The following is a 27,855-nucleotide window of genomic DNA, read 5'->3' on the forward strand; positions in this document are numbered from 1 at the left end:
TCCTTCCTTCCTTCCTTCCTTCCTTCTTCCTTCCTTCCTTCCTTCCTTCCTTCCTTCCTTCCTTCCTTCCTCTTTCCTTCCTTCCTTCCTTCCTTCCTTCCTTCCTTCCTTCCTTCCTTCCTTCCTTCCTTCCTTCCTTCCCTCCCTCTCTATCTCCTTCCTTCCTTCCTTCCTTCCTTCCTTCCTTCCTTCCTTCCTTCCTTCCTTCCTTCCTTCCTTCCTTCCTTCCTTCCTTCTTTTATTGGCTCCTGATGGAGGTTTCTTTCTTTCTTTCGGACTCTGGGCAAATAGTAAAATGTTGTTCCTGTTATAAAAGACACGATGAAGCTTTAAAGGGTGGTTGAATCCGTGGATGCCGAATCCGTGGATACGGAGAGCCAGCCGTGCCCGGTTATAAAGCACAGCTGAAATTCCAGGCACTTTCCCCCCATGAAAGGCAAGGCAACATTTGGTTAGATTTGAGAGGAGGAAAAAGTGGCAGAGCTTGTGTTGTTGCATCAATCATAACAAAATGCATTCGTATGTGCATTATTCTCTGTTGGACATCTGGGGAAAAAACAAGCCACTATAACACCCATAGGTAGGCCAAAAATATATATATTATATATATTATTATACATTATATAACAGCACATTCAGTTTCTAGAGCTATACATTGTATATATAACATCATTCTCCGGATGGAGAGGCCGCGGAGCAGGACTACGAAGGGAGTAAAAGATACGGACGTGGGCTATTTCTGCGTGGCTTACCTACAAATTAGCTCAGGTCGATCTACGCCGGTAGTCCTTAGAAAATACCTGTGTGTGTGTATATATATATATATATATATATAGATTCTTCTAGTCTCTGAGACCGGACTGTACAATTGTATCGTTATCGTTTAAAAAGCGATCATTACTTCAAAGAATCTTCTCTTTCCTCTCTCCTTTGTACAAATATTTACTGCGAGATACATTTAGAAATTGTCTTTCCCGGAGGTACGCTTTCTCCTGCGACCGTGATTCACCCACACGTACAACCAGCATCATAAGCTCTTGAGAATGAAATAAAATAAGACCAAAAATAAATAGGTTTGAATCCACTTCTGTCTTTGGATTGAATGAGAAGCCTTCCAAGGGCTCCAAATACAAAGGCTTCTAAAGTTGGATGGAGAAGTTGATGTTTTGGATCGCAACTTCCAGAATGCCCCATAGCTACTACAGTCATATATGGTTAGAGCATAACTCCCATCATCCACAATCATCACACATGCTGATGGGGGTGATCCAAGGGGCCAGGTTTCCCTACCCAGTGGCGCATCTACACGGTAGATGTAGGGGCCGGGCTGTGGCGCAGCTGGCTCGTAACCAGCTGCTATAAATCACTACTGACCGAGAGGTCAGGAGTTCGAAGCCCGGGTCGGGTTAAGCCTCCGACCATTAAAAAAAATAGCCCCGGCTTGCTGTTGACCTAGCAGCCTTGAAAGACAGTTGCATCTGTCAAGTAGGGAAAATTTAGGTACGCTTTATGCGGGAGGCTAATTTAACTAATCTACAACACCATAAAACTGCTCACGAGGAAAAGAATGAGGAAGAACAGCCACCAATGGACGGTGAAGCAACAGCTCCCCTGTGGCCGGAATCGTGAAGCTGGAAAGATGTTAAAATGCCTCTGTGTCTGTCTAAAACTGAATGTTGTTTGTCTGTTGGCATTGAATGTTTGCCATATATGTGTTCATTGTAATCTGCCCTGAGTCCCCTTCGGGGTGAGAAGGGCGGAATATAAATACTGTAAATAAATAAATAGAATTAATGTAGTTTAATGGGCGGTGTCACTTTATGACAGGCCTGGGCAAACTTGGAAGGTTGGGACTTCAACTCCCATCATTCCCAACAGCCGGTAGGCAACCGAAGGGCACACGAGACCGGAGTCTAATTTTAGCCTCTTTCCCCTTCCTCTCTCCTCTTTACAAGCTGTCAAGGAACATCTGATGTCCTTCGACTCGCGCCATTCTTGGCTCCCAGGCACATTCAACCTTTTCCGTTTAATGTTGGGACTTTTGCAATAACATCTCGGGGCCGGGATGGGGTTGAAGGCGATCGATCCTGTTTGCTTGCAATATGTGCTTATTGCTTGGGATCCGCTCGGTGGTTTCGGTCACATGCTTCCATCCAGATGGATGGGGAGGAAAGGGAAGAACAGAGCGTTACTCGGAAGGAGAGGCCGTGGATCGACAGCATGGCTTTTTCGGAAGGAAGTGAAAGGACTTTGGTGCCAACGAAGCGGACGGGACAACGCGCCTCTTCCGCTCTCCCTTCCCCTAAGGCACAGCCCAAGTGGACCCCAGCAAATTAGGATACTAAAAAATATAAATTAAATTTCATTTTCCAGGCCTCTCTTTTTGCTAAGAAGGATGCTTTGGTGAACGGGACACACCTCATCTCATTGACGTATTTCCCATCCCAGGACACTTCGGGCACACTTCACGGATGCGTTCCCACCCGTCCTTGAAACGAGCCCGAAGGAGGGAATAATAATTGTCTTGTGAGCGGACACTTCAGTTGGATGCACTCTTTAAGGCTAAAACCAAGGATGCGATGAATGTGACGGCAAGGGATTGAGAACGCTTTCAAGAAAACAATGGGGTATATATATATATATGTGTGTGTGTGTGTGGGCAATTTCAACAGAAAGGAGGGAACCATGAAAATGAACGAAATCTGGCCACCAGTATTTAAAAAACCTCTAAAATCAGGACAGTAAATAAAGAACAACACTAAAAAAAAAAAACAGGGGAATTCCAGACAAGAAACAACTAGGGCCAGCTAACACCTCCCAGGAAGCAGCCAAGCTTTGAAGCTGCAAGGCTATCCAATGCTAATCAAGGTGGCCAGTTGCACCATTCACACTTGCCTCCAACAGACAAGGGTTCTTTCTTTCTCCCACCCTGGGGTATAAACCCCACTTGCCTTGTTTCCAACAGACCTCACAACCTCTGAGGATGGCTGCCATAGATGTGGGTGAAACGTCAGGAGAGAATGCTTCTGGAGCATGGCCAGACAGCCCAGAAAGCTCACGGCAACCCAGACCTCACAACCTGATGCCTCCCATAGACGTGGGTGAAACATCAGGAGAGAATGCTTCCGGAGCATGGCCAGACAGCCCAGAAAGCTCACAGCAACCCAGCCCTCACAACCTCTGAGGATGCCTTCCATAGATGTGGGAGAAACGTCAGGAGAGAATGCTTCCGGAGCATGGCCAGACAGCCCAGAAAGCTCACGGCAACCCAGCCCTCACAACCTCTGAGAATGCCTGCCATAGATGTGGGAGAAACGTCAGGAGAGAAAGCTTCTGGAGCATGGCCAGACAGCCCAGAAAGCTCACGGCAACCCAGACCTTACAACCTCTGAGGATGCCTTCCATAGATGTGGGTGAAACATCAGGAGAGAATGCTTCCGGAGCATGGCCAGACAGCCCAGAAAGCTCACGGCAACCCAGCCCTCACAACCTCTGAGAATGCCTGCCATAGATGTGGGAGAAACGTCAGGAGAGAAAGCTTCTGGAGCATGGCCAGACAGCCCAGAAAGCTCACAGCAACCCAGCCCTCACAACCTCTGAGGATGCCTGCCATAGTTGTGGGAGAAACGTCAGGAGAGAATGCTTCTGGAGCATGGTCAGACAGCCCAGAAAGCTCACAGCAACCCAGCCCTCACAACCTCTGAGGATGCCTGCCATAGATGTGGGAGAAACGTCAGGAGAGAATGCTTCTGGAGCATGGCCAGACAGCCCAGAAAGCTCACGGCAACCCAGCCCTCACAACCTCTGAGGATGCCTTCCATAGATGTGGGAGAAACGTCAGGAGAGAATGCTTCTGGAGCATGGCCAGACAGCCCAGAAAGCTCACGGCAACCCAGACCTCACAACCTCTGAGGATGCCTTCCATAGATGTGGGAGAAACGTCAGGAGAGAATGCTTCTGGAGCATGGCCAGACAGCCCAGAAAGCTCACGGCAACCCAGACCTCACAACCTCTGAGGATGCCTGCCATAGATGTGGGAGAAACGTCATTCACCCTCTTCGGGCTATATAAGATTGGACCTTCCTCCGAGTAAATATATGGCTCCGATTGCTATGCCGTTCCCGCTGCGTTTGAAGTAATAACCACATAGAACATTTTTGGTAAAACAAATCATTAAAAACACGCCCTTTCCCTTTCCTTCCATTGGAAAAACAGAAAAAGTACCGTCGGACTTCAAGTGTTGATCTAGTGCAACAGAATCACCTTTCTTGGCAGTATTGAGTCTATTTATATTATAACTTGTTCGGTTCTTTTTTAAAAAATAAAAAATCACGCATTCACACATGGTTTTGCTTTCCAAATGCACTTCTCCCTTTGAGCCTATCTAGTGCCCTCGTTACGGATAAAGAAAGGGGATAATGGGTTTTCTTTCTCGCTCGGCATACAAGTCGATTCCTTTTCTTGGCAGGATTGAGTCTATTTATATTATTAACTTCTTCAGTTCTTGCTGTTGGAACCTGGTTCATTCTATGAGCAACCTTGGGCCTTCCAGGTGTTTTGGACTCCAACTCCCATCATTCCTCACAGCCTCAGGCCCTTTCCTTTCCCCCCGCAGCCGCTTAAGCGGCTGCGGGGGAAAAGGAAGGGTCCTGAGGCTGTGAGGAATGATGGGAGTTGGAGTCCAAAACACCTGGAGAAAAGGCTCAAGTTTGCCTGTTATAAACACTGCTATTTGGATGTTCACCACATTTTGGGTGCGTCTACATTGGGGAACGAATCCAGTTTGGCAACAGAAACGACCAAAGGTCCAGGAGTGATCTTAGTGGTGGAATGACCAAATAATAATAATAATAATAATAATAACAACTTTATTTTGTACCCCCCACTGCACACCCAGTGGCCCGCTACTGATCAAAGGACATTTAGTATAATTTAGTTTTTTAAAACTTTGTTTGTGTTTTTAAATACATTGCAACTGTATCCTCGGTTTGCTTCTGATACGATAGATAATTGTGATTGGGAATTGTAGGCTTACAAGGTTTCAGCTTTCCTTTCCGAAGATGATGATGATAATGATGATGATGATGATGATGATGATGATGATAATAATAATAATAATAATAATAATAATAATAAAACTTTATTTGTCCTCAAGGGACTCAGGGCGGTTTCCAGATGATGATGATGATGATGATGATGATGATGATGATGATGATGATAATTTATTTGTCCTCAAGGGACTCAGGGCGGTTTCCAGATGATGATGATGATAATAATAATAATAATTTATTTGTCCTCAAGGGACTCAGGGCGGTTTCCAGATGATGATGATGATGATGATGATAATAATAATAATAATTTATTTGTCCTCAAGGGATTCAGAGCGGTTTCCAGATAATAATAATAATAATAATAATAATAATAATAATAATAAATAAAACTTTATTTGTCCTCAAGGGACTCAGGGTGGTTTCCAATGCGGAAGCGTGCGAAACTAAAACTCCCCTGATTCCACATTCCTTAAAGTGGTGCCAAACTGCATTAATTCTACAGTGCAGACGTGCCCGTTGAGGCTGGCAATGGGTTCTTTCTCCCAACCCATGCCCTTCAGTAGTTATTGCGATGTCTAAAAAAACAACCAGTGCACACCCTTACACACCACACACATTCTCAGGCATTCCTATGGCACTTGCATTGTTCTGCATAATTTGGATTGGGTTTTGTTTTTTGTGTGTTTTAGTGCAGGGAAGAAACCAAGAGAGTCCAGGGTCATATTTCTGACTCTCTTCTGTAGGACCGCTGGTCCAGAGCCACAGTGGCCTGAAGCCGGTTGAACTCGGGCGGGTTGTCCGAACCCGGGTCGTCCAAAGCCCTGCTGTCGTCGTCTTCCTCTTCCTCTTCCTCCTCCTCCTCCTCGTCCTCGTCCTCCTCCTCGTCGCGGCTAATGAAGGCGAGCTCGTTCTCGTAACAGAAAGAGTTGGTGCCCGGGAGGAGGAACTTGTTTTCCAACAAGTCCTTGGCACTGCAACAGGGCGTGGACGGCACCTCGTAGGTCTTGTGGAAGTGGGAATAGTCCACTTTGTATTGGTTCTTCTCCTCAAACAAGACGGGCTCGAAGCGGTGGCCCCAGAGGATCTCGCTGGACAAGTACGAGCTCCGCGCCTGCGTGGTCATGGCCGTGGCTTCCACCATGCCTTCCAGGATGACCACGATCTCGAAATCGTCCGTCTCCAGGTCCTGCCGGCTGATCCCGAAGAGCGGGCTCTCTTCGCCGATCTCGTGGAGGATGGTGAGCGGGGACACCAGGAAAATGCGGTCCAGGCCTTTGTCGAACCCGACATCGATGTCGATTTGGTCGAGCGGGATGTACTCGCCCTCCTCGGTGACGCGGGACTTGATGAGCTGGGCCCGGACGTGGGCTTCCACGATGTGGCTCTTGCGGAGGTTGCCCACCCGCCACATCAGGCAGAGCTTCCCGTCGCGCATGGCGATGACGGCGTGGTGGCTGAAGAGCAAGGTTTCGGCCCGCTTCTTGGGCCTCGCCATCTTGGCCATGATGGCCCCGATCATGAACGAGTCGATGATGCAGCCCACGATGGACTGGAGGACCACCATGAAGACGGCCAGCGGGCACTCCTCCGTCACGCAGCGGAAGCCGTAGCCGATGGTGGTCTGCGTCTCGATGGAGAACAAGAAAGCGGCCACGAAGCCGTTCACCTGGAGGAGGCAAGGCGTGAAGGTCTCGTCCTTGGTCGGCTTCTCGATGTCGCCGTGGACCAGGGCGATGAGCCAGAATACAAGGCCAAACAACAGCCAAGACACCAGGAAGGCCAGCGAGAAGAGCAGCAGCATGTATCTCCAGCGGATGTCCACGCACGTGGTGAACATGTCCGCGATGTACCGCTGGGGTTTGTCGTCCATGTTGGTGAACTCCACGTTGCACTGGCCGTTCTTCTTAACAAAGCGGTTCCGGCATTTCCTCCGCGTGTGGATCTTCCCGTTGCCAAAGCCATTCACCCCAGGCATGGTGGTCAACGTCAACCCGTCTTCCTCGGAGGATACGATGCTGTACGGGTTGACGCGGCCGGCACTCATCCCTGGGACGCGGAGCAGAGCCGGGCGGGAAGGTCTCGGGATCCTGCTCGGAGATCCGCTTTCCCTTCCTCCAAGTAGGACTGCCACGGACAAGTGATCTTCGGAGCCTGGAAGACTTCCTCCAGACAGAATCCAAGGAGAGTTTCTGCAAGGAGAAAAGAGACACACAGGTGATCTATCCAAAAAATGGGAGCGTGGAGAGACTGCAAAGAAGGAAAGCAAACCGGTTCCGGCATTCTCTCTGCGTGTGAATCTTTTATGGATTTGATCTGAATTGTTTTTAATACTAATGATGTTTAATGCTGATTTAATATTTGTACAGTAGAGTCTCACTTATCCAAGCTAAACGGGCCGGCAGAAGCTTGGATAAGCGAATATCTTGGATAAGAAGGAGGGATTAAGGAAAAGCCTATTAAACATCAAATTAGGTTATGATTTTACAAATTAAGCACCAAAACATCATGTTATACAACAAATTTGTCAGAAAACGTAGTTCAATACACAGTAATGTTACGTTGTAATTACTGTATTTACGAATTTAGCACCAAAATATCACGATATATTGAAAATATTGACTACAAAAATGGCTTGGATTATCCAGAAGCTTGGATAAGCGAGGCTTGGATAAGTGAGACTCTACTGTATATATGTGTACAGTAGAGTCTCACTTATCCAACACTCGCTTATCCAACGTTCTGGATTATCCAAGCCATTTTTGTAGTCCATGTTTTCAATACATCGTGATATTTTGGTGCTAAATTCATAAATACAGTAATTACTATGTAGCATTACTGCATACTGAACTACTTTTTCTGGCAGATTTGTTGTATAACACGATGTTTTGGTGCTTAATTTGTAAAATCATAACCTAATTTGATGTTTAATAGGCTTCTTCTTAATTTCTCCTTATTATCCAACATATTCGCTTATCCAACATTCTGCCAGCCCGTTTATGTTGGATAAGTGAGAATCTACTGTATTTTGAATTGTATGCTGATGTTTTTATGTTAAGCCGCTTTGAGTCTCCTGAGGGAGAGATAAAGTGCGGCAACAACAACAACAACAACAACGCACTATGGTGGCAAAATCATGCAATGCTGTTAGTCCCAGATTCTGCCAACCTAGCAGTTTGAAAACATGCAAATGTGAGTAGATCAATAGGTACTGTTCCGGCGGGAAGGTAATGGCGTTCCATGCAGTCATGTCTATGGCCACATGATTTAGGAGGTGTCTATGGACAATGCTGGCTCTTTGCATGAGAAATGGAGATGACACCAACCCCCAGAGTTGGACACGACTGGACTAATGCCAGGAGAAAACCTTCACCTAACGGTGCCAATGGGGAAACTTCAGGGTCTGCTTTCTCCCTCATGGTTGGAGATATTGACATGAAACTTGCTGTGATTATAGAACACATTGACCCCTGTTAACCCACCAAGTTTCAGGAAGTTTTACTCATCCACGGATTTTGGGGGAATTTTCAAACTTTTTACAAACAAGATAACGGGATCATTCCCCCCAAGTTTCAGAAATATTCATAATATACATTATACTGCTTTCTCCAGTCCTTGGAAAGTGCGTGATCGGTGCAGAGTGCAGAGCAAGCTGTGGAGGAGAAGAGACGGAAAGGTTTGCAGGGATGAAAGGAGGGGAAATGGGCATCAGGCCCCTTTCGGAAGACCCAGGGCCGGTGACGTGCATCTGAGTGGGCCGGTTTGGGTGTGTGTGTTGTCCTGTATCTCTCCGCTAGACCGGTCAATAGAGTCGATGCTTGCAATCACAGCCAGCGCCTGGGGGAGAAATGTAACCAAAACACCCTTGCGGTCACATTGACGGGCCGTGTGTGGGAAGACGGAGCACGCCACGGCAAGGCCAGGCCGGGCCGGGAAGACGAGGTGTCTCTGGCATCCCAGCATCTCCAAGCACGGAAACAGCCTCAATCTCCAACGATCATGGAGAACAGGAGAAGTCCCAGCAGACCGGAGGAGGACCGTTCTCCCATGACCTTCTTGCAAGCAAACCCGTCCAAGGCGGGCCAGGCAAGGACCCGCTTTGGCACGGAGCTCCTGAACTCAAGAATGTGCCGTTCTGAGCACATCAATGTAGGTGTGGACGCATGTTTGTACCACAAAGACTCCTCCGTGGCTTGACGGGTCCGGAGCACACTTGGCACAAATACTCTCCCGTGTATTACTTGGACTCATTGAGTGTTTTGAACTAAAAGAGCCGTGCCTTTTTGGGCCCAGAGCTCAGGAAAGGAAAGGATCAAAGTGGATTGACTGTTGGTAGGTGAAGTGGCCCTCTACAATGCCACTGGGAAAGGAAGGAAGGAAGGAAGGAAGGAAGGAAGGAAGGAAGGAAGGAAGGAAGGAAGAAAGAAAGAAAGAAAGAAAGAAAGAAAGAAAGAAAGAAAGAAAGAAAGAAAGAAAGAAAGAAAGAAAGAAAGAAAGAAAGGAAGGAAGGAAGGAAGGAAGGCAGGCTCGGGCTGTGGTGCAGGCTGGAAAGCAGCTGCAATGAATCACTGCAATGAATCACTCTGACCAGGAGGTCATGAGTTCGAGGCCCGCTCAGAGCCTATGCTTGTCTTGTCTTTGTTCTCTGTTAAAAAGGCATTGAATGTTTGCCTATATGTGTCATGTGATCCGCCCTGAGTCCCCTTCGGGGTGAGAAAGAAGGGCGGAATATAAATGCTGTAAATAAAATAAATAATAATAATAAATAAGGAAGGAAGGGGGTGAAGCAGCTTGGTTGGTGGGAGGTGACGTGTATATAAGTGGAAGAGTGGAAGGAAGGAAGGAAGGAAGGAAGGAAGGAAGGAAGGAAGGAAGGAAGGAAGGAAGGAAGGAAGGAAGGAGAAGGAAAGAAAGAAAAAGGGAAGAGGGAGGGAAGGAAGGGAAGGGAAAGGACGGGGAAAAAAGGGGGACAGGAAGAGAGGGAAGAAAGAAAAAAGGAAGGAAGAGAAGGGAAAGAAATGAGGAAGGTATAAGAGGGAAAGCAAGGGAAGAAGGAAGGAACGAGGGAAGGAAAGGACAAAGAGAAGGAAGGAAGAAAATAAGGAAGGTATATGAGAGAAGGTAAGGGAAGAAGGAAGGAAGGAGAGAAGGAAGGAAGGAAGGAAGGAAGGAAGGAAGGAAGGAAGGAAGGAAGGAAGGAAGGAGAGAAGGAAGGAAGGAAGAAAGGAAGGAAGCTAGAAAGGCATATGAGAGAAAGCAAAGGAAGAAGGAAGGAAGGAAGGAAGGAAGGAAGGAAGGAGAGAAGGAAGGAAGGAAGAAAGGAAGGAAGCTAGAAAGGCATATGAGAGAAAGCAAAGGAAGAAGGAAGGAAGGAAGGAAGGAAGGAAGGAAGGAAGGAAGGAAGGAAGGAAGGAAGGAAGGAAGGAAGGAGAGAAGGAAGGAAGGAAGAAAGGAAGGAAGCTAGAAAGGCATATGAGAGAAAGCAAAGGAAGAAGGAAGGAAGGAAGGAAGGAAGGAAGGAAGGAAGGAAGGAAGGAAGGAAGGAAGGAAGGAAGGAAGGAAGGGGAGGCTGAGGTGTTCAGGAGAAATGGTGGAAAGAAGGGAAGAGATGCAAAGAGAGCCAACCCAAAGCGAGTTGCCAGAGCATTGCCATGGAGCCATTGTGAGCGAGGCCCTTTCAGAGCTGGAGAAGGGAGAAAGCAGAGAATATACATGCTAGTTTAGAAATATAGCCTGCCAGGTAAAAAGGACCTGCAAAGCGAGTAAACACACGCAGTGAATGGAAGCATTCTTGGCTTTTGCCATTTTCAGCATCCCCGCATTGCCCGAAATATGGGAACGGGTGGCAAAGGTACTTGATGGGGGAAGACGGCATTTTAAGATTCTGATTGTATTTCTCAGTGACGCAGACCCATTGTTTTGGCCCGGATGAGTTTCCAGGCCCAGGGTTTCTTTGTGCCTTGTCTGCAGGAGGGAAGGAAGGAAGGAAGGAGGGAAGATGCCTTTGTCTTGATGGAGACAACGGAGGCCAGGCACTCGAGGAAGGAGCAAGCAGCGCACAGAGAGCGAGAGAGCGAGAGAGCAACGGAGGGGGGCAAAGATCTGATGATCTGATGAGTTAGTTGCTTAAGAGGGGGAAGAATTACATAACTGGGGGGGGGGGCTGGCTGGGATCACTGGCCAACCCGGTCCATTAATCCTTCCTCATTCACTGCCCTTGGGGACCTTCCTCTGGAAACACCGGCCGGCTGACAGAAAGAAAGAAATGGCAGAGGTTTGGCCTCTGGCGGCACATTTACATTGTAGAATTTAATGCAGTTTTGCATCATATTGTCTATGACTTTCATTACCTAAATCACTGGGTGGCTGTAAGTTTTTCGAACTTACACGGCCATGTTCCAGCAGCATTCTCTCCTGACGTTTTGCCTGCATCTTGGGCTAATGGCATCTTCAGATTGCCATTGTTGGCAATGAGGCAAGTGGGGTGTGTATATATATATGTGTGTGTGTGTGTGTATGTATATATATACACACACACATATATATATACACACAGACCTGTAGAATAATGTCCAGGATGGGATGTTCGGGCTTGGCCCCATGTAAGCCGCCCCGAGTCCCTTCGGGGAGATGGGGCGGGGTATAAGAATAAAATTATTATTATTATTTTATTATGACACAGCAAACAAGATAGATATGCTGGATTTCATATCACAAAATCACAAGTCGAACGCCTCCCAAGTGTCTAGGACTGTGTGATGTATTATTATTATTATTATTATTATTATTATTATTATTATTATTGTTGTTATTATTAAAAGAAGCCCTGTCTGCTTAGAGCAAGTGTGAATGTTGCAATGAGCAAGCTTGATGAGCACTGAGTAGCCATGAAGTTTGCAAAGTCCATCAGTGAGGGTGTCTGCATAGAGGTAGCCTGACTGTTGTTGCCTGGAGGCGCCCTCTGTTTGGGGGTGTTCACCGGCCCTTGATTGCTTGCTGTCTGGAGTTCTCCTATTACTGAGCGGTGTTCTTTATTTACTGCCTTGATTCTGGTGTTTTTTTAATACTTTACAGCTTAATGGCCACTCAGTGCTATTCAAACTTGCTCATTGCAACATCCGCAACACACCTGTGGACTGCAAGCGACACACGCTTTGGAAATCTCTGGTGTCGAGATGTTGCTGGGAGCCGCGGCGGCCTCATCATATCAATAACCCCGGTCGATCCTTGGCTAAAATCGCTGACTGTTCCTAAGCTGCGTACAGTAGTTACATAACAGTGTCTTATGTCTCCTGCGTCACGTCAAGAGCATGTGACCCGATCCCTATCAATGCGTCCCAAGCCGGGGGCTCTCCCCGGAGGCCAATAACTTTGAAACGGGAATAAACAAGATGAGAACATTTGCACGGGAGCCGGAGCCAATTTGAGAGAGGAAAACAGGAGGAATTAGGAGGGGGAAAAATAGGAAAACGTTGCTGGCGACTCCAATTTGCTTTCCATCCATCAAATGTATGCATTTCCCCACTCTCGTTTTCCAACAAATAAGAGTTCTTTCTCCCACCCTGGACATCATTCCACAAAGATATACGTATATATAAATGCCACTTGCCTCATTTCCAACAGACCTCACAACTTCTGAGCATGCCTGCCATAGATGTGGGAGAAATGTCAGGAGAAAATGCTTCTGGAACATGGCCTTACAGCCCGGAACACTCACAGCAACCTAATAATAATAATAATAATAATAATAATAATAATAATAATAATGGTCTTCTCTTGCAATAATAATAATAATAATAATAATAATAATAATAATAATAATAATAATAAGGTTGTTGTATGTCTTTCGGGCTGTGTGGCCATGTTCCAGAAGTATTCTCTCCTAACTTTTCGCCCACATCTATGGCAGGCATCCTCAGAGGTTGTGAGGTATAATAATAATAATAATAATAATAATAATAATAATAATAATAATAATAATGGCCTTCTCTTGCAATAATAATAATAATAATAATAATAATAATAATAATAATAATAATAATAATAGCCTTCTCTTGTCTGTTGGAAGCAAGTGTGAATGTTGCCATTGGCCACCTTGATCAGCATTGAATAGCCTTGCAGCTTCAAAGCCTGGCTGCTTCCTGCCTGGGGGGATCCTTTGTTGCGAGGTGTTAGCTGGCCCTGGTTGTTTCCTGTCTGGAATTCCAATTTTTTTAGTGTTGTTCTTTATTTACTGTCCTGATAAATATGGATGGCCGTGTTCCATGCATCCCCACTTGCCTCCAAACAGACCAGAGTTCTTCCTCCCACCCTGGACTTCATTCCACAGGTATATAAACCCCACCCAACTTCCTAGGCAGGAAGCAGCCAGGCTTTGAAGCTGCAAGGCCATTCAATGCTAATCAAGATAGCCAATGGCAACATTCACACTTGCCTCAAGCAGACAAAAGTTCTTTCTCGCACCCTGGACTTCATTCCACAAGGAGATGAACCCCACTTTCCAACAGACCTCACAACCTCTAAGGATGCCTGCCATAGATGTGGGTGAAAGGTCAGGAGAGAATGTTTCAGCAGGCTTTCGGAGATACAGTCATTAATTAATCAGCCCCAGAGGGTTTTTAATAATCTATCCTGTATTTATTACGATCTTGCCTTTTATGTGTTTTTAATGTAATTTTTTATCCTGTATTGTTGTTTTAATTGATATATTGCATTACTGTTTTATCTGTTTTATATTGTGATTGTATTATGTTGCTTATATTTTGTCCTTGTGTTGTCTGGGCCTCTGCCCCATGTAAGCCGCCCCGAGTCCCCACGGGGAGATGGTGGCGGGGTATAAATAAAGTTTATTATTATTATTATTATTATTATTATTATTATTATTATTATTATTATTATTCTGGAGCATGGCCAGACTCACAGCGACCCAACCGCCCTCTGTTTCCGTTCTGTTTCTTTTGCTGCAATGCAGTTCTGTTCCAATCTATTTACTGTCACCTGTGTTGGGAGGAGTGGGACATAGAAGCAGAAATTCAGGACATAAAGATTTTCAAACAATGTAAACATTTTAAAATAAAGTCGAAGTGTGAGACAGCCCTTCAACAGATGGCAATGCATCGAGACGAGGAGTGTTATTGCAGCAAATTGCTGACTTAGATAGAGATAGAAAAAGACAGAGAAGTGATACAAAGGTTTGCAAAGGTTTGCAGGTGACGGGTGGGCGGGCGGGCGGGCGGGCGGGCACCTGCCTGGGTGAATCAGGATGAGAGGATGCAAAACTTGGCATCGCCTCCGACACGCGTCGCCTTTTGTGGAGATGGCTCCTGTCAGCAGTCGCCTCGGACCTGCCGCTTCCAATTTGAAAGGACGCTCCGCTCAATTGCAAATGTAATTTGCAGCCCGCTCAGCGCCAAGGATGTGCGGAATAGATTGCGCCTCGGCCTCCTTTCCAATGTTTTGCAAATGGAAACTGGCCGGACGACATCGGCGCAGGGTTTGCACATTTGTATACAGTCTCACTTATCCAACATAAACGGGCCGGAAGAACGTTGGATAAGCGAATATGTTGGATAATAAGGAGGGATTAAGGAAAAGCCTATTAAACATACAATTACCCTGTTTCCCCTCAAATAAGACATCCCCAAAAAATAAGACCTAGTAGAGGTTTTGTTCATTGCTAAATATAAGGCCTCCCCCGAAAGTAAGCCCTAGCAAAGTTTTTGTTTGGAAGCATGCCCGGCGCCCACCAAACAAAACACCATAGCATGCAGGATTGGTAAAGTTGTATATGGAAATAATGGTAGTAACAAGAAATTCTTGACAGAAGTCACAGTTTCTCTGGTTTGGTTATGTTGGTTTGTGAGGACAACTACTGTACAGTATAGAATAAATGTTCAATTTTTTTGTTCAACAATAAATGTGAATTCTTCTTCATGGAAAAATAAGACATCCCCTGAAAATAAGACCTAGTGCATCTTTGGGAGTAAAAAATAATATAAGACACTGTCTTATTTTCGGGGAAACACGGTACATTATGATTTTACAAATTAAGCACCAAAACATCATGTTATACAACAAATTTGACAGAAAAAAGTAGTTCAATACGAAATAATGCTATGTGGTAATGACTGTATTTATGAAATTAGCACCAAAATATCACGATTTATTGAAAACATCGACTACAAAAATGTGTTGGATAATCCAGAACGTTGGATAAGCGAGTGTTGGATAAGTGAGACCCTACTGTACTTGGCATTGTCGGCTGATGCTTTTATGTTTGAGTCTCCTGCAGGAGAGATAAAGCCGGGTATAAATATATACAATAACATAAATAATAATAATTTTACATGGTCGTGTAAAAGTAATCCCTGGGTGCATCTACACTGTTGAATTAACACAGTTTTGACACCACTTGAACTTCCACGGCTCAATGCTATTGAATCCTGTGCGGTCCGGAGCCTTCTCTGTCGAAGAGTGCCGGTGCTTTGTCAAACCACAAATCCCAGATCCGACTGAGCCGCGGCGGTGCAAGCGGTGCCAAAGTGCACTCATTCCACAGTGTGGATGCGCCCGCTGTTTTCGAGAAGGTGCCGTGGGCCGGGGCTTTGTGCTCGGGCTTTCAGGGCTCCGAAGGTATGCGCTTCTCATGCCGAGAAATGGAAACGAACCCAGCTGGGCAGCCGGCTAATAGCGACAAAAGCCAAGTGGAAGAAGGAGAAGGAAGCCATCCATCTGGCTTCATTAAAAGGCACCCTGGGAGGAGAGCGAGACTGGAAGAAAGGTCTCAAGGAGCCGGCGAGAGAGGCTGGAAATGGGAAGAAAAAGTCATCCCTGGCACTCAATATTTACTGCACGGGGCTGCAACCATTTCATTGGGGATCATGGCTGCACCTCTGCAAAGGATCCATGCAGCATGGCTCTCCCCAAAGGCCCCACATCGGCCCCTGTTTTCAGTTCCCAGGACCATATCACGACAGGAAAAGAGAGCGAGTTTGCTTACAATATTGGAATTGTGCTATTGCACAAAGAAATGACATGCCTTCCCCAGCACACACCACAAAATATACCCGTTCTAATCACTATTGCGCAGCCCCCAATGCAATGGAGCCATGGGTCCAAATGACAGGAAAGGGGATTCCGTTGAGCATGAAGAGCTGTTCAGCAGTGGAACTCTCCGCCTCAGAGTGTGGCTGGAGCTCCTTCCTTGGAAGCTTTTAAACAGAGGCTGGATGGCTATCTGGCGGGGGTGCTGACTGAGGATGGTGCAACATCGCTGCCTTGCAGCATTTTAATTTTTGTATACTTTTTATCATGTTTTGTCTTGTTTTATAGTATATTTGTTGCTGGCCCTCGTGGCAGAATGTAAGCCGCTCTGAGTCCCCTCGGGGAGAAGGGCGGGGTGTAAATGCAGGTAATAAATACATAAATAAATAAATTGGACTAGATTTATTTATTTATTATTTATTTACAGCATTTATATTCCGCCCTTCTCACCCCGAAGGGGACTCAGGGCGGATCACATGACACATATAGGCAAACATTCAATGCCTTTTAACATAGAACAAACAAACATAGGCTCCGAGCGGCTTCGAACTCATGACCTCCTGGTGAGAGTGATTCATTGCAGTTAATTGCAGCTGGCTTGCTCTCCCGCCTGCGCCACAGCCCGGGCCCTGTGGTCTCTTCCAACCACATGGGACCAGATGGCCCATGTGGTCTCTTCCAACTCTGATTCTAGGGCTTTCTTCACCGCAGGCCCTTTGCGATCGTTTGGCATCCAAGCCCAGGGTGGCTCGTCCTGTCCAAGAGGAGCCCGACCACGTGCCGCCTGTTTGGGTGCCGAATGGAGATCCCTCCTGCCGCCCGGGCCTCCCTTTTGCCGGGACCGCGCAGACCTTTCGGCTGCAGCTTCTCCAAGGCCGCAAACATCCCGAGCATCTTGTTACCTCATTAGCCAAAAGGTTACAGCAGAAAGCGTGGCTCCCCACGGTGCCGACGCAAGCGAGGCCGTTGCGGCCCTGGAGCCGATGACCTTGGGTGAAGATTTGGGGACAAGCTCACACGCACAGCCCGAGAGGCTTGGCAGCATCCTCCCTCCTGTCTGGAGACACGAAAAGGTACAGCTGGGTACCTTGGACAGCGAGAAGCTCACTCTAGGAAGTGAAACATGCCTCACAGCCTCTGAGGATGCCTGCCATAGATGTGGGCGAAACGTCAGGAGAGAATACTTCTGGAACATGGCCACACAGCCCGAAAGACATACAACAACCCTGAAACTACATGGTTTGAGAGCTTAAAATTGGAAGAACAAATGGTCAGCAGACATATGAAAGTAATACAAGGATGCGAAGTTTGAACTAACGATTCTTCGAAGAGAGGCCAAAGCAGGAAACGAGGCCACTGAAGGCACGACAAGGGATATCTACAAAATACTAACGGAAGAAGATCTGAGGCAAGACCACCTTGGAGAAGCATGAGGGGGAAAAGATGATATATACAATTATGGAAGGAAATATGGGATATGTGTATCTCGAAAAATATTTCTGTCAGGATGAAAGAAAACTATTATAAGATTGTACAGAGACGGTACAGGGCAATAACTGGCTCACTTCCGAAGATGCACGGCACATGGTAAAACATCAAAACATCAGTGCAGTGTCTCCTGGGCAAAGTCCTTGCAGACGGCCAGTTCTCTCACACCAGAAGCGACTTGCAGTTTCTCAACAAAAAAAAAACAACACTTCCCGGTAGGCTCAGGCAAAAGCACACTGCTGCAGATCTCCTAGATGGGTGAATTTCCCCATTAATAACAATTCCTATCTTGACCATACTCTAAGATTGCCTTCCCAGTAAACTCAGGCAAAAGCAAACTACTGCAGCATCTCCTAGGTGGGTGCATTTCCCCATTAATAACCTTTTCCCATCTTGATCTTTCTCTAAGGTTGCTTTTCTAACAGACTTAAGCAAAAGCGCACTGCTGCAGCATCTCCTAGATGGGTGAATTTCCCATTAATAGCAACTCCTATCTTGACCAGATTGCCTTCCCAGTCAACTCAGGCAAAAGCACACGGCTGCAGATCTCCTAGATGGGTGAATTTCCCATTAATAACCATTCCTATCTTGACCATACTCTAAGATTGCCTTCCCAGTAAACTCAGGCAAAAGCAAACGGCTGTAGTGTGTCCAAGATGGCTGTATTTTCCCATTAGTAACCTTTTCCCATCTCGATCTTTCTCTAAGGTTGCTTTCCTAACAGACTTAAGCAAAAGCATACAGCTGCAGCATCTCCGAAATGGGTGAATTTCCCATTAATAACAATTCCTATCTTGACCATACTCTAAGATTGCCTTCCCAGTCAACTCAGGCAAAAGCAAACTGCTGCAGTATCTCCTAGATGGGTGCATTTCCCCATTAATAACCTTTTCCCATCTCGATCTTTCTCTAAGGTTGCTTTCCTAACAGGCTTAAGCAAAAGCACACTGCTGCAGCATCTCCGAGATGGGAGCATTCCCCTGTCCGTAACTTTGTCCATCTCGGCCACACTCTGGCGTTGCTTGGCCACCCGTGTCCCAGTTTTGGACAGTACGCAACTCAACGTCTTGCTAGAGGCGCGGAGGGAGCTGAATGCCGCGGCGGGGTTCCTGTCCCGTGGGAGGCTAATGGCCCTCCGCCCCGATCGAGAGCGGTCACTCGGAAGAGGCTCCGGGGCAAGAGTGGCAGGAACGGCCGCGTGGCCCAGGCCCTCTCGGCAGGACACTAAGTGTTGCCCATTGTTCCGCCTTTAGAGCCAGGCCTGTTTGCTCCATTTAAAAAGCAAACACTTTTAGTCCGAAACCTTTCCTCTCCGGAAGTAACAAAGCCAAAGGCCCCCCGAGGAATATTTCTATTTTCAGAAAGACACAGGCAATTAAGGCGGCCAAGTGTGGCTAAATGTCAGCTCTCCGGTCCAAGAGCGGGCGCGTTCGGAGTTCAAAGTGGAACCGTAGTTTGCACAGAATTGGCAGAACTGACTCTGCGGTGGAGAGAAAGAAGGACAACAAGCCAGACAGGCCCCTTCCCAGATGGCTCACGCAAAAGCAACCTGCAGCAGCCCTTCCTCTCTGGTCCGGTCTTTTCCACTGAGAACCTTTGCAAACATCTATTTTGAGAACCAAGGCATGCCTGCAAAGTGCCCGTTGTGACTGGTTCACGGAATAGGATGGCACCGTTTTCACAGGCTCTCACGCAGCAGGGAGAAAAACAATGAAGTTTGTCATTCTTGCCAAACGAAATGAAATTCGCCAGGATTTACATCTGCCCTTAAGTTCCCAGGGCGCCAACAACGTGCAAGCCTCCCTCTCGTCCTCATTGCAATCCAACCGCCCGGGATGAGGCATCAGAGAGCGGCGCCGTATAACCGATCAACAACAATAGGGACAACGACAACGACACAACAGCCTGTCAACTGCACGCTGTGACAGCACAACCAAAGGCGGGTGGGACAGATCCCTGCGAAGCAAGGAAACCGTTCAGAGTCCAAAACCCCATGAGACGCTCAACCTGAATCTGAGAGGCACCTTCTCTGAATTTCGATATACAGTAGAGTCTCGCTTATCCAACGTAAACGGGCCAGCAGAAAGTTGGATAAGCGAATATGTTGGATAATAAGGAGAGATTAAGGAAAAGCCTATTAAACATTAAATTAGGTTATGATTTTACAAATTAAGCACCAAAACATCATGTTAGACAACAAATTTGACAGAAAAAGTAATTCAATACGCAGTAATGCTATGTAGTAATTACTGTATTTACAAATTTAGCACCAAAATATCATGATATATTGCAAACATTGACTACAAAAATGCGTTGGATAATCCAGAACGTTGGATAAGCGAGTGTTGGATAAGTGAGACTCTACTGTAATAAAATGTGCAAAAAGTCCTTCCTCCTCCAAAGTTCGATCTTGGATGGAAGGCAGGGTTTTGGGGCCGACATAGAGACTTAACCTCACTTAACAAAGCCAGCAAAGTTCCTTTTCGTGAGCTCTTTTCACACCTGTCCATCCTCCTGTCCCTCCTCAGCCTCTGTCTAGTTGGGAGGTTTTGTAGCAGCATCAACATTGGGGAAAGAAATGATGAGAGGGAAAGAGACAAAAGGGATGAAAGCAGGAGGGCAGTGGCCCCTCCAACACTGGCAACGTGGGTATGCTATATGCTAGTAATGCAGTCAAATTTGCATGGGGCTCTGCTCCAGCCAATGCAACTCTAGCCACGTCTGCCTGCCTGCAATGGGCAAGATCAACAGCAGCTGCCTCCAGGATCCCTCATTGAGAAAGCAGCCATAGTCAAGCAGACAGAAAAGCAGAGCAGATACGTCTCCTTCTCCAGTTCCTTCAGCTTGTCATCATAGAATTGGAAGAGATGACACGAGCCATCTAGTCCAACTCCCTGCCATGCAGGAAAAGCACAATCAAAGTATCCCAGACAGATGGCCATGCAGCCTCTGTTTAAAAGTGTCCAAGGAAGGAGACTTCGAGGCAGAAAGTTCCACCGCCTTTTTTTTTCCGTGTCAGGAGCAACTTGAGTTGCTTCTGGAGTGAGGGAATTGGCCATCTGCGAGGACATTACCCATGGGATGCCCGGATGTTTTTTGATGTTTTTACCATCCTTGTGGGAGGCTTCTCTCATGTCCCTGAAAGGACCTGGAGCTGATAGAGGGAGCTCATCCGCGCTCTCCCTGGGTGGGATTCGAACCTGGCAGCTTTCAGGTCAGCGACCCAACGTTCAAGTCACTTAGTCCACTAGACCATCTGGGGCTCCAGTTCCACCGCCTCATAGGGATGCATGGTCTCCAGACCTTTGATCCTTGGAGTCGCCCTCTTCCTCTGGGCACCTTCCAGCTTCGGGTCAATGTCTCTCTTTGAATGGCTTTGTCCAGAATGGGACACAGTGTGATTCCAGGGAAAGAGGTCTGACCAGAGCAGAACAGAGAGGCACCAGGACTTCTTCCCTCGATCTGGATACTGGACTCATTTGGATGCAGCCCAGAATCTCAACAGCTTTTTGAGCTGCAGCATCACACCCTTGGCTCATGTTCTGTGTGTTCTCCACAAAGACTCCAAGATCTTTCTCGCGTGGACCGTTGTCCAGCCAGAGCCACCCGTTCTGTGTCTCCTCCGTTGAGGCCTCTCCGTGGGCCTTGCTGAAGGGCGCGGCGTCCTTGTCCCCCTTCTTGACTCCCACACGCAGGCCGTGTCACTCACAAACACTTATCGCCCTGCGCTGGCATGGATCAAGTGGCAGAGGAAGAGGACGGGGAGCTGCCAGCGTCGCCAGGCTGCAGGGCAACACACGGAGATGGACGCAATGCCCTCCTGCTCAGCCTCCTTTTTCCCATCTGGGAAGGAGCAAGAAGGGACGTGGGGCCAAGCCTGGGGCATTCCTACCAGCCGATCCTTTTGGCCGGAGGGTTCCACTTTAGCGGCCTGGAGCGGAGTCTTCCTAAAGGGCACCGGGAGCTCTTGAGTTACAACAACAACCCAGAAAACTCACAGCCGGTCTTGAGCGCCAGCTTTTGTGCAGCAGCAACAGCCTGTCGGCACAGGATGCTGCTGCCACCGCCTTAGAAGGGTTGAATACTTATTTTAGTTTTTACCTTTGTCATTTAAGTACAGTAGAGTCTCACTTATCCAACATTCGCTTATCCAACATTCTGGATTATCCAACGCCTTTTTGTAGTCAATGTTTTCAATACATCGTGATATTTTGGTGCTAAATTCGTAAAAACAGTAATTACTACATAGTATTACTGCGTATTGAACTACTTTTTCTGTCAAATGTGTTGTATAACATGATGTTTTGGTGCTTAATTTGTAAAATCATAACCTAATTTGATGTTTAATAGGCTTTTCCTTAATCCCTCCTTATTATCCAACACATTCACTTATCCAACGTTCTGCCGGACCGTTTATGTTGGATAAGTGAGACTCTACTGTATATAAATGTTTAATAGTGTTTTATCTATCATACTCAGTACTGGCTTTTGACAATGTTTCATGGTATTTCCTAATACCAAAATGCACGTCATGTTCCTATTTTGACTTTTTTTTTTTTGGGTGGCTGTAATAATCATAACAATGCAACTCCTTGACCCATACATCGAGGGTGATGTGGGGGAGGCCAAGCCAGAGACAACAATGCCAATAACAACAACAATAATCTATAAACTCTTTAAAGTGCAGATTGTCATCATCTATACGCTGTGGTGGCGCAGCAGGTTAAACCACTGAACTGCAGAACTTGCTGACCGCAAGGTAGGTGGTTCGAATCCAGGGAGCAGGGTGAGCTCCCACTGTAAGCCCCAGCTCCTGCCAACCTAACAGTTTGAAAACATGCAAATGTGAGTAGATCAATAGGTACCACTATGGTGGGAAGGTAACAGCGCTCCGTGCAATCATGCCGGCCACATGACCTTGGAAGTGTCTACGGACATGCCAATGTGAGTAGATCAATAGGTACTGCTTCTGCAGGAAGGTAACGACACTCCATGCAGTCGTGTCAGTGGCCACATGACCTAGGAGGTGTCTATGGACAATGCCGGCTCTTCGGCTTAGAAATGGAGATGAGCACCAACCCTGAGTCAGACACGACTGGACTTAATGTCCTTGACTATACGTTTACTATACACATAATAAAAGTGAAAAAATGTATGTATGTGGCTGGGTTGTCCGCCCACCCAGACAGGCTCCCACTCCCACAAATAGCTCTCTCTCCCACTGCTCAGGAGGCACCCATGGCCCTCCCTCCGTATATATATACAGTAGAGTCTCACTTATCCAACATAAACGGGCCGGCAGAACGTTGGATAAGCAAATATGTTGGATAATAAGGAGGGATTAAGGAAAAGCCTATTAAACATCATTAGGTTATGATTTTACAAATTAAGCACCCAAACATCATGTTATACAACAAATTTGACAGAAAAAGGAGTTCAATAAGAAATAATGCTATGTAGTAATTATTGTATTTACGAATTTAGCACCAAAATATCACGATTTAATGAAAACATCGGCTACAAAAATGTGTTGGATAATCCAGAACGTTGGATAAGCGAGACTCTACTGTCTGTGGAGGACATCCTCAATGCAATGCCACAGCCTTTGCAGCAGCGCGTTCTCATGGCCGGCCCCACTGAGGCAGCCGTGCCCTTTTTTTACCCCCAATTTCCCAGACAGAGCCGTTGTTATACCTTTGGATTTGCAGGAAATCAGGGTTTAAATCCTCGCTTGTCCTGAAGCAGAACGGCGACCTCTGTGGCAGGTCACTCCCAGGTTGCCCGGTCTCTCCGGTGAGATTGCGTCTTGCGCTGGGGCCTGGATCAGACCAAGTGACCAAGTGAACGCACTGCAAGGGTTTGTGGGGGCCTGGTACCCACCATGGTGGGAGTTGTAGTTCACCTTGCAGCACACTGAGAGCACACTGAACCCCACCAATGACGCAGGCGAATTCCAGACAGGAAACAATCAGGGCCAGCTGACACCTCCCAAACAGAGGGTGCCTCCAGGCAACAACAGCCAGGCTACCAGGTTTATAGGAGTGAACCCAAACAACGATGGATCTGGACCAGACCTGGAATGCATAACCGATGCACCCAAATTTGAATACTGAGAGGTTTGAGGGGGAACTGACCTTGATTTCTAGGAGTTGTAGTTCACCTACAACCACAATGGGGATGACCTGGATCGAACTGAGCACACAGAACCCCTCTGACCAAGTGAACCTACTGCAGGGGTTTGAGAGGCCTGACCCACCACGGTGGGAGTTGTAGTTCACCTTACAGCCAGAGAGCACATTGATCCCCACCGGTGACGCATCTGGAGCACACTTTCCACACATGCCCAACTTTAAGTACTAATGGAGTTTGAGGTGGTTAACCTGGCATGATATAAATTGTAGTTCTCCTACAAACTAATGCATTTTCTAAAGTAAAGACATGACATTTTTCCAATAGCTTGGGCATTACTAGTGAGTAATAAATGCGCCTGCAGCCAGGCCCGCACCCATCTCTCTGGCCTTTTCCATTGGGAGGAATGAGGATGAGACCCCTGGTCCCAATGTCTCCTGGGGCTCCTTTAATACAGATCGATAACACAGACGGGGTCAGACTGTAAAACAAGCCCACCAGGTTACTTTCTAAGAATCCGCTGCAAAAATAGATCTTCCGCCCGCCGTGTTTACCGAGCAGGTGGCCGGATCCCAGAATCAGGGCAGGTTCTGAGCACAACGTTGTAACTTTCCCAACTTTCTCTCTCGCCTGAATCGCCCCGAAATGTCACTTCGAGGTGCTACTCCGTCTAGAGCCTCGTCTCCATCTTCGTCTCTCTAAAGATAGCCGGTTATTCTGGTCCAAAGCAAGGGAGTGAGATCTTAAGGTGGGGAAGGCATCTGCATTGGCAGCCCTGCTTGCTATTTCGGGAGCGCCATGTCTTCTTTTGGTGAGCGGTTTTGCATTTGTGGGAGTGCGCAAGTGTATACCGCCAGTGTTATAAAGTAAAGCGTGACAGAGGATGGAGACATACCCTGTGAGATATGCTCTAAATAGGGGATATACAGACACTCACCTGAAAAATGACTAGGGAACCCGTAAGCCAAAGAAAACACTCTTGGACTGATATCAAAGATACAGCTACACGACAGATTTAATGCAGTTTAACACCACTTTAACTGCCATGGTTCATTGTTTCAGGACCTATCTACACCACCATAGAATCCATCTTCAGGACGCAGACTAAGGCCCCTTCTACACTGCCCTATAATCCAGATTATCAAAGAGCATAATCCACATTATCTGCTTTAAAGTGGGGAGCAAAGGCATACTGTAAATGCACCAAGAGAAGGGTGTGGACCTTGGGAAACTATAACTCCCAGGAGGGCTCCATCGCATAGAGCCATGGCTTTTAACGTGGGGTGCAAAGGCATTCATTCCATATTGTAAATGCACCAAAATAAAGGTGTGGACCTTGGGAAACTATAACTCCCAGGAGGGCTCCATCGCATAGAGCCATGGCTTTTAACGTGGGGTGCAAAGGCATTCATTCCATATTGTAAATGCACCAAAATAAAGGTGTGGACCTTGGGAAACTATGACTCCCAAGAGGGCTCCATTGCACGAAGCCATGGCTTTTAACGTGGGGTGCAAAGACATTCATTCCCTATTGTAAATGGAGCAAAATGTGGACTTTGGGAAACTATAACTCCCAGAATTGCACAACATGGAGACATGGCATGATGATGACGATGATGTGATGAGAACAGTGGCTTCCTGGATTTTAAGTGTGGCACTCAGTGGAATTTAGTAAATGTGATGGAAGTGGAGAGAGAAGTTTTCCCGTAGCAATCGGGAGCCCTGGTTCTGATTGTTTATGGATGATTCAAGGATTCCCACGTTGTGCTTATGATTAGTTAATTAAGTGACTGCGAGACTCGGCAGGCAGCAGACGGCCTTGGGGGTGCCTCCAGGGCTTGGCCACCCCGCCGGTCCCTTTTTCCTCCCGACCACATCGTTTCAGGATTGTGTCTCTCCTGAGTCACTCTTTTCCCTTTTGCAGCCCGTCTACAAGGACCACAGTGGCGGTGGGTGTGGGTGTCACTCAAGCATCCCTTCCCAGCAACATGCGGCCTTTTTCCCGTCACTTACCTCTCACTCCTTTGACCCCACCGACTCCTTGATTCCCCGCGTAATTCCCAACAGAGTTGCGGCGCTTAGTTCTCCTTCCGTGTCCCATAAGACCCTTCGGAGGAGAACCCACTGCTTCATCGTGGACCAAAAAAATATATCCCAGCCTTGTTTTATTCCTTCCTTATACCTTATGCAGGGTCTTGGAAAGGGCCCGGGTGCGTCCAGGTGCCCGACTCTTTGCCCTTCTTTGGTTCACCCCAAAGGGCTCAAGAGGGGTTTGGGAGAGGCCCACAGAGCCATCCTTTGCCTTCCCCACTCCCACCCAGGAAAAAAGGCGTCTTCGTGCTTTGGATCCCACTCTAATCCTGGCTTTCAGTCTCCAGAGGAAGGTGCCGGACACCGCTGTGGGAGTTGTGGCCACTTTCTTGGTCTCTCTGCTTCTCCTGTTGTGTTAGTTGTCTGACCCCCGGCTGCTTCTTCGGCTATTTGATCCAACGTGAACCCAAGGTGGTGGTGATGCTGCTGCTGCTGCTGCTGCGGTGGAGTGCAGTTCAGGAGCGCCGTCTGTCTCATCCGGGGAGAAGGAATGTCACACAGGCAACAGTCAGACCCATCCAGATCCCTCTCTCTCTCTCTCTCTCTCTCTCTCTCTCGCATCACACATTGCACTGCACTCCCTCCTACTGCCGCGCTCAAGAACAGCAGCTTCCCAAGCACATCGCAGGCACATGAGGCCATTCGACATATCCATTCCTCATTTGTCCCCCCTATTCTATCTTTTCTCCTCTTTCTCCCCACGCTAAACTCTTCCTTCTGCTCTCTCCGCACACTTCCGCCTCATCCGCCTTCAAAGTTGCTGGTGAACTATGGCCCCTCTCATCCAGATTCTCCAAGCAGGTCGTCCAGATTATCTGCTTTGAACTGGATGATATGAGTCTACACCAGGCATGGGCAAATTTGGAGCCTCCGGTGGCCTAGGGGATAAAAGCCTTGTGACTTGAAGGTTGGGTTGCTGACCTGAAGGCTGCCAGGTTCGAATCCCACCTGGGGAGAGTGCGGATGAGCTCCCTCTCTCAGCTCCAGCTCCATGCGAGGACATGAGAGAAGCCTCCCACAAGGATGGTAAAACATCAAAAACATCCGGGCAATGTCTCCTGGGCAACATCCTTGCAGACGGCCAATTCTCTCACTCCAGAAGCAAGTCCGGTTGCTCCTGACATGAAAAAAAAAAGGGCAAACTTGGACCCTCCGCCCAGGTGTTTTGGACTGCAGCTCCCACCATTCCTGGCCTCAGGCCCCTTTCTTTTTCCCCTCAGATGCTTAAGTGATCAGATAATCACATACGACACAAGCAGACACTCACGCTGAGTCACACAGGAGAGAGGAAGATGGATTCGTTCCTCCTCCTTATATATGTATCTGAGGTCCCAAGTGTGCCCATGCCTGATCTATGCGGAGATGACACGGGGTTATAGGGTAAGGTCGAGGTCAGGGGAAAACCTTTACTTTACCTCACCCCAATTTATTTACAGTATTCCGCCCTTTTCACTACGAAGGGGACTCACATTACACATATAAGGCAAACATTCAATGCCATAACATAGAACAAAGACAGAGACAGACGCAGGCACAGGCGGGCCTCGAACTCATGACCTCTTGGTCAGAGTGATTTGTTGCAGCTGGCTGCTAACCAGCCTGCGTCACAGCCCAACCAATAACCCTGTGTCATCTCCAACCTCTCATGGATACCCAGGCCTCCTGAGACCTCGGGTCCCCTGTGTATGTATACTCTTGCTCCACGGATACCAAGCCTCCAGAGTTGTTACGTCCGCCTCGGTATCCACAGGCCCCTCGTATGTATGTCATATCTTATTTTATGTTTCATATAAAATTTTGGAGAAGTATGCCACCGACCTTTTGGCGACCTTTTGGTGACCTTTCCTCATCACCCCCCAAGTGTTTGTCTGGGCTTCATCTTACAAAACAAAGGACTCAAGTGCCCATCACCCTTGGGCTAGTCCATCTCTACTGGCCCCATAGACCCGGCTGAACCTTGGACAACAGGATCCAGAGTTGGCGAACCCGCCTTTTGTGCCGGTACCGGTGCCCGCTTATCGGGACTCGGTATCCGTGCTTCGGTTTTGTTATCCGC

At 47.3% G+C, this 27,855-nt stretch overlaps 1 protein-coding gene across 1 annotated transcript; it reads right to left on the minus strand.

Moving 5' to 3' along the window:
* Window positions 1-581: 581 nt before the first annotated feature.
* LOC100559212 (potassium inwardly rectifying channel subfamily J member 12) lies at window positions 582-26,946 on the minus strand. Its single transcript, XM_062964275.1, has 2 exons — window positions 25,722-26,946; window positions 582-7,240 (listed from the first exon to the last, which is right to left on the minus strand). The coding sequence occupies exon 2, from the start codon at window positions 7,093-7,095 to the stop codon at window positions 5,770-5,772; it is 1,326 nt and encodes a 441-aa protein (XP_062820345.1). The 5' UTR covers window positions 7,096-7,240; window positions 25,722-26,946; the 3' UTR covers window positions 582-5,769.
* Window positions 26,947-27,855: the final 909 nt, after the last annotated feature.

Source organism: Anolis carolinensis, unplaced genomic scaffold (assembly GCF_035594765.1).
Source record: "Anolis carolinensis isolate JA03-04 unplaced genomic scaffold, rAnoCar3.1.pri scaffold_13, whole genome shotgun sequence".
Lineage (NCBI taxonomy): Eukaryota > Metazoa > Chordata > Lepidosauria > Squamata > Dactyloidae > Anolis > Anolis carolinensis.

Coding starts and splice junctions, on each gene's coding strand:
- LOC100559212 (XM_062964275.1), bottom strand. CDS start 7,095: ATGAGTGCCGGCCGCGTCAACCCGTACAGCATCGTATCCTCCGAGGAA.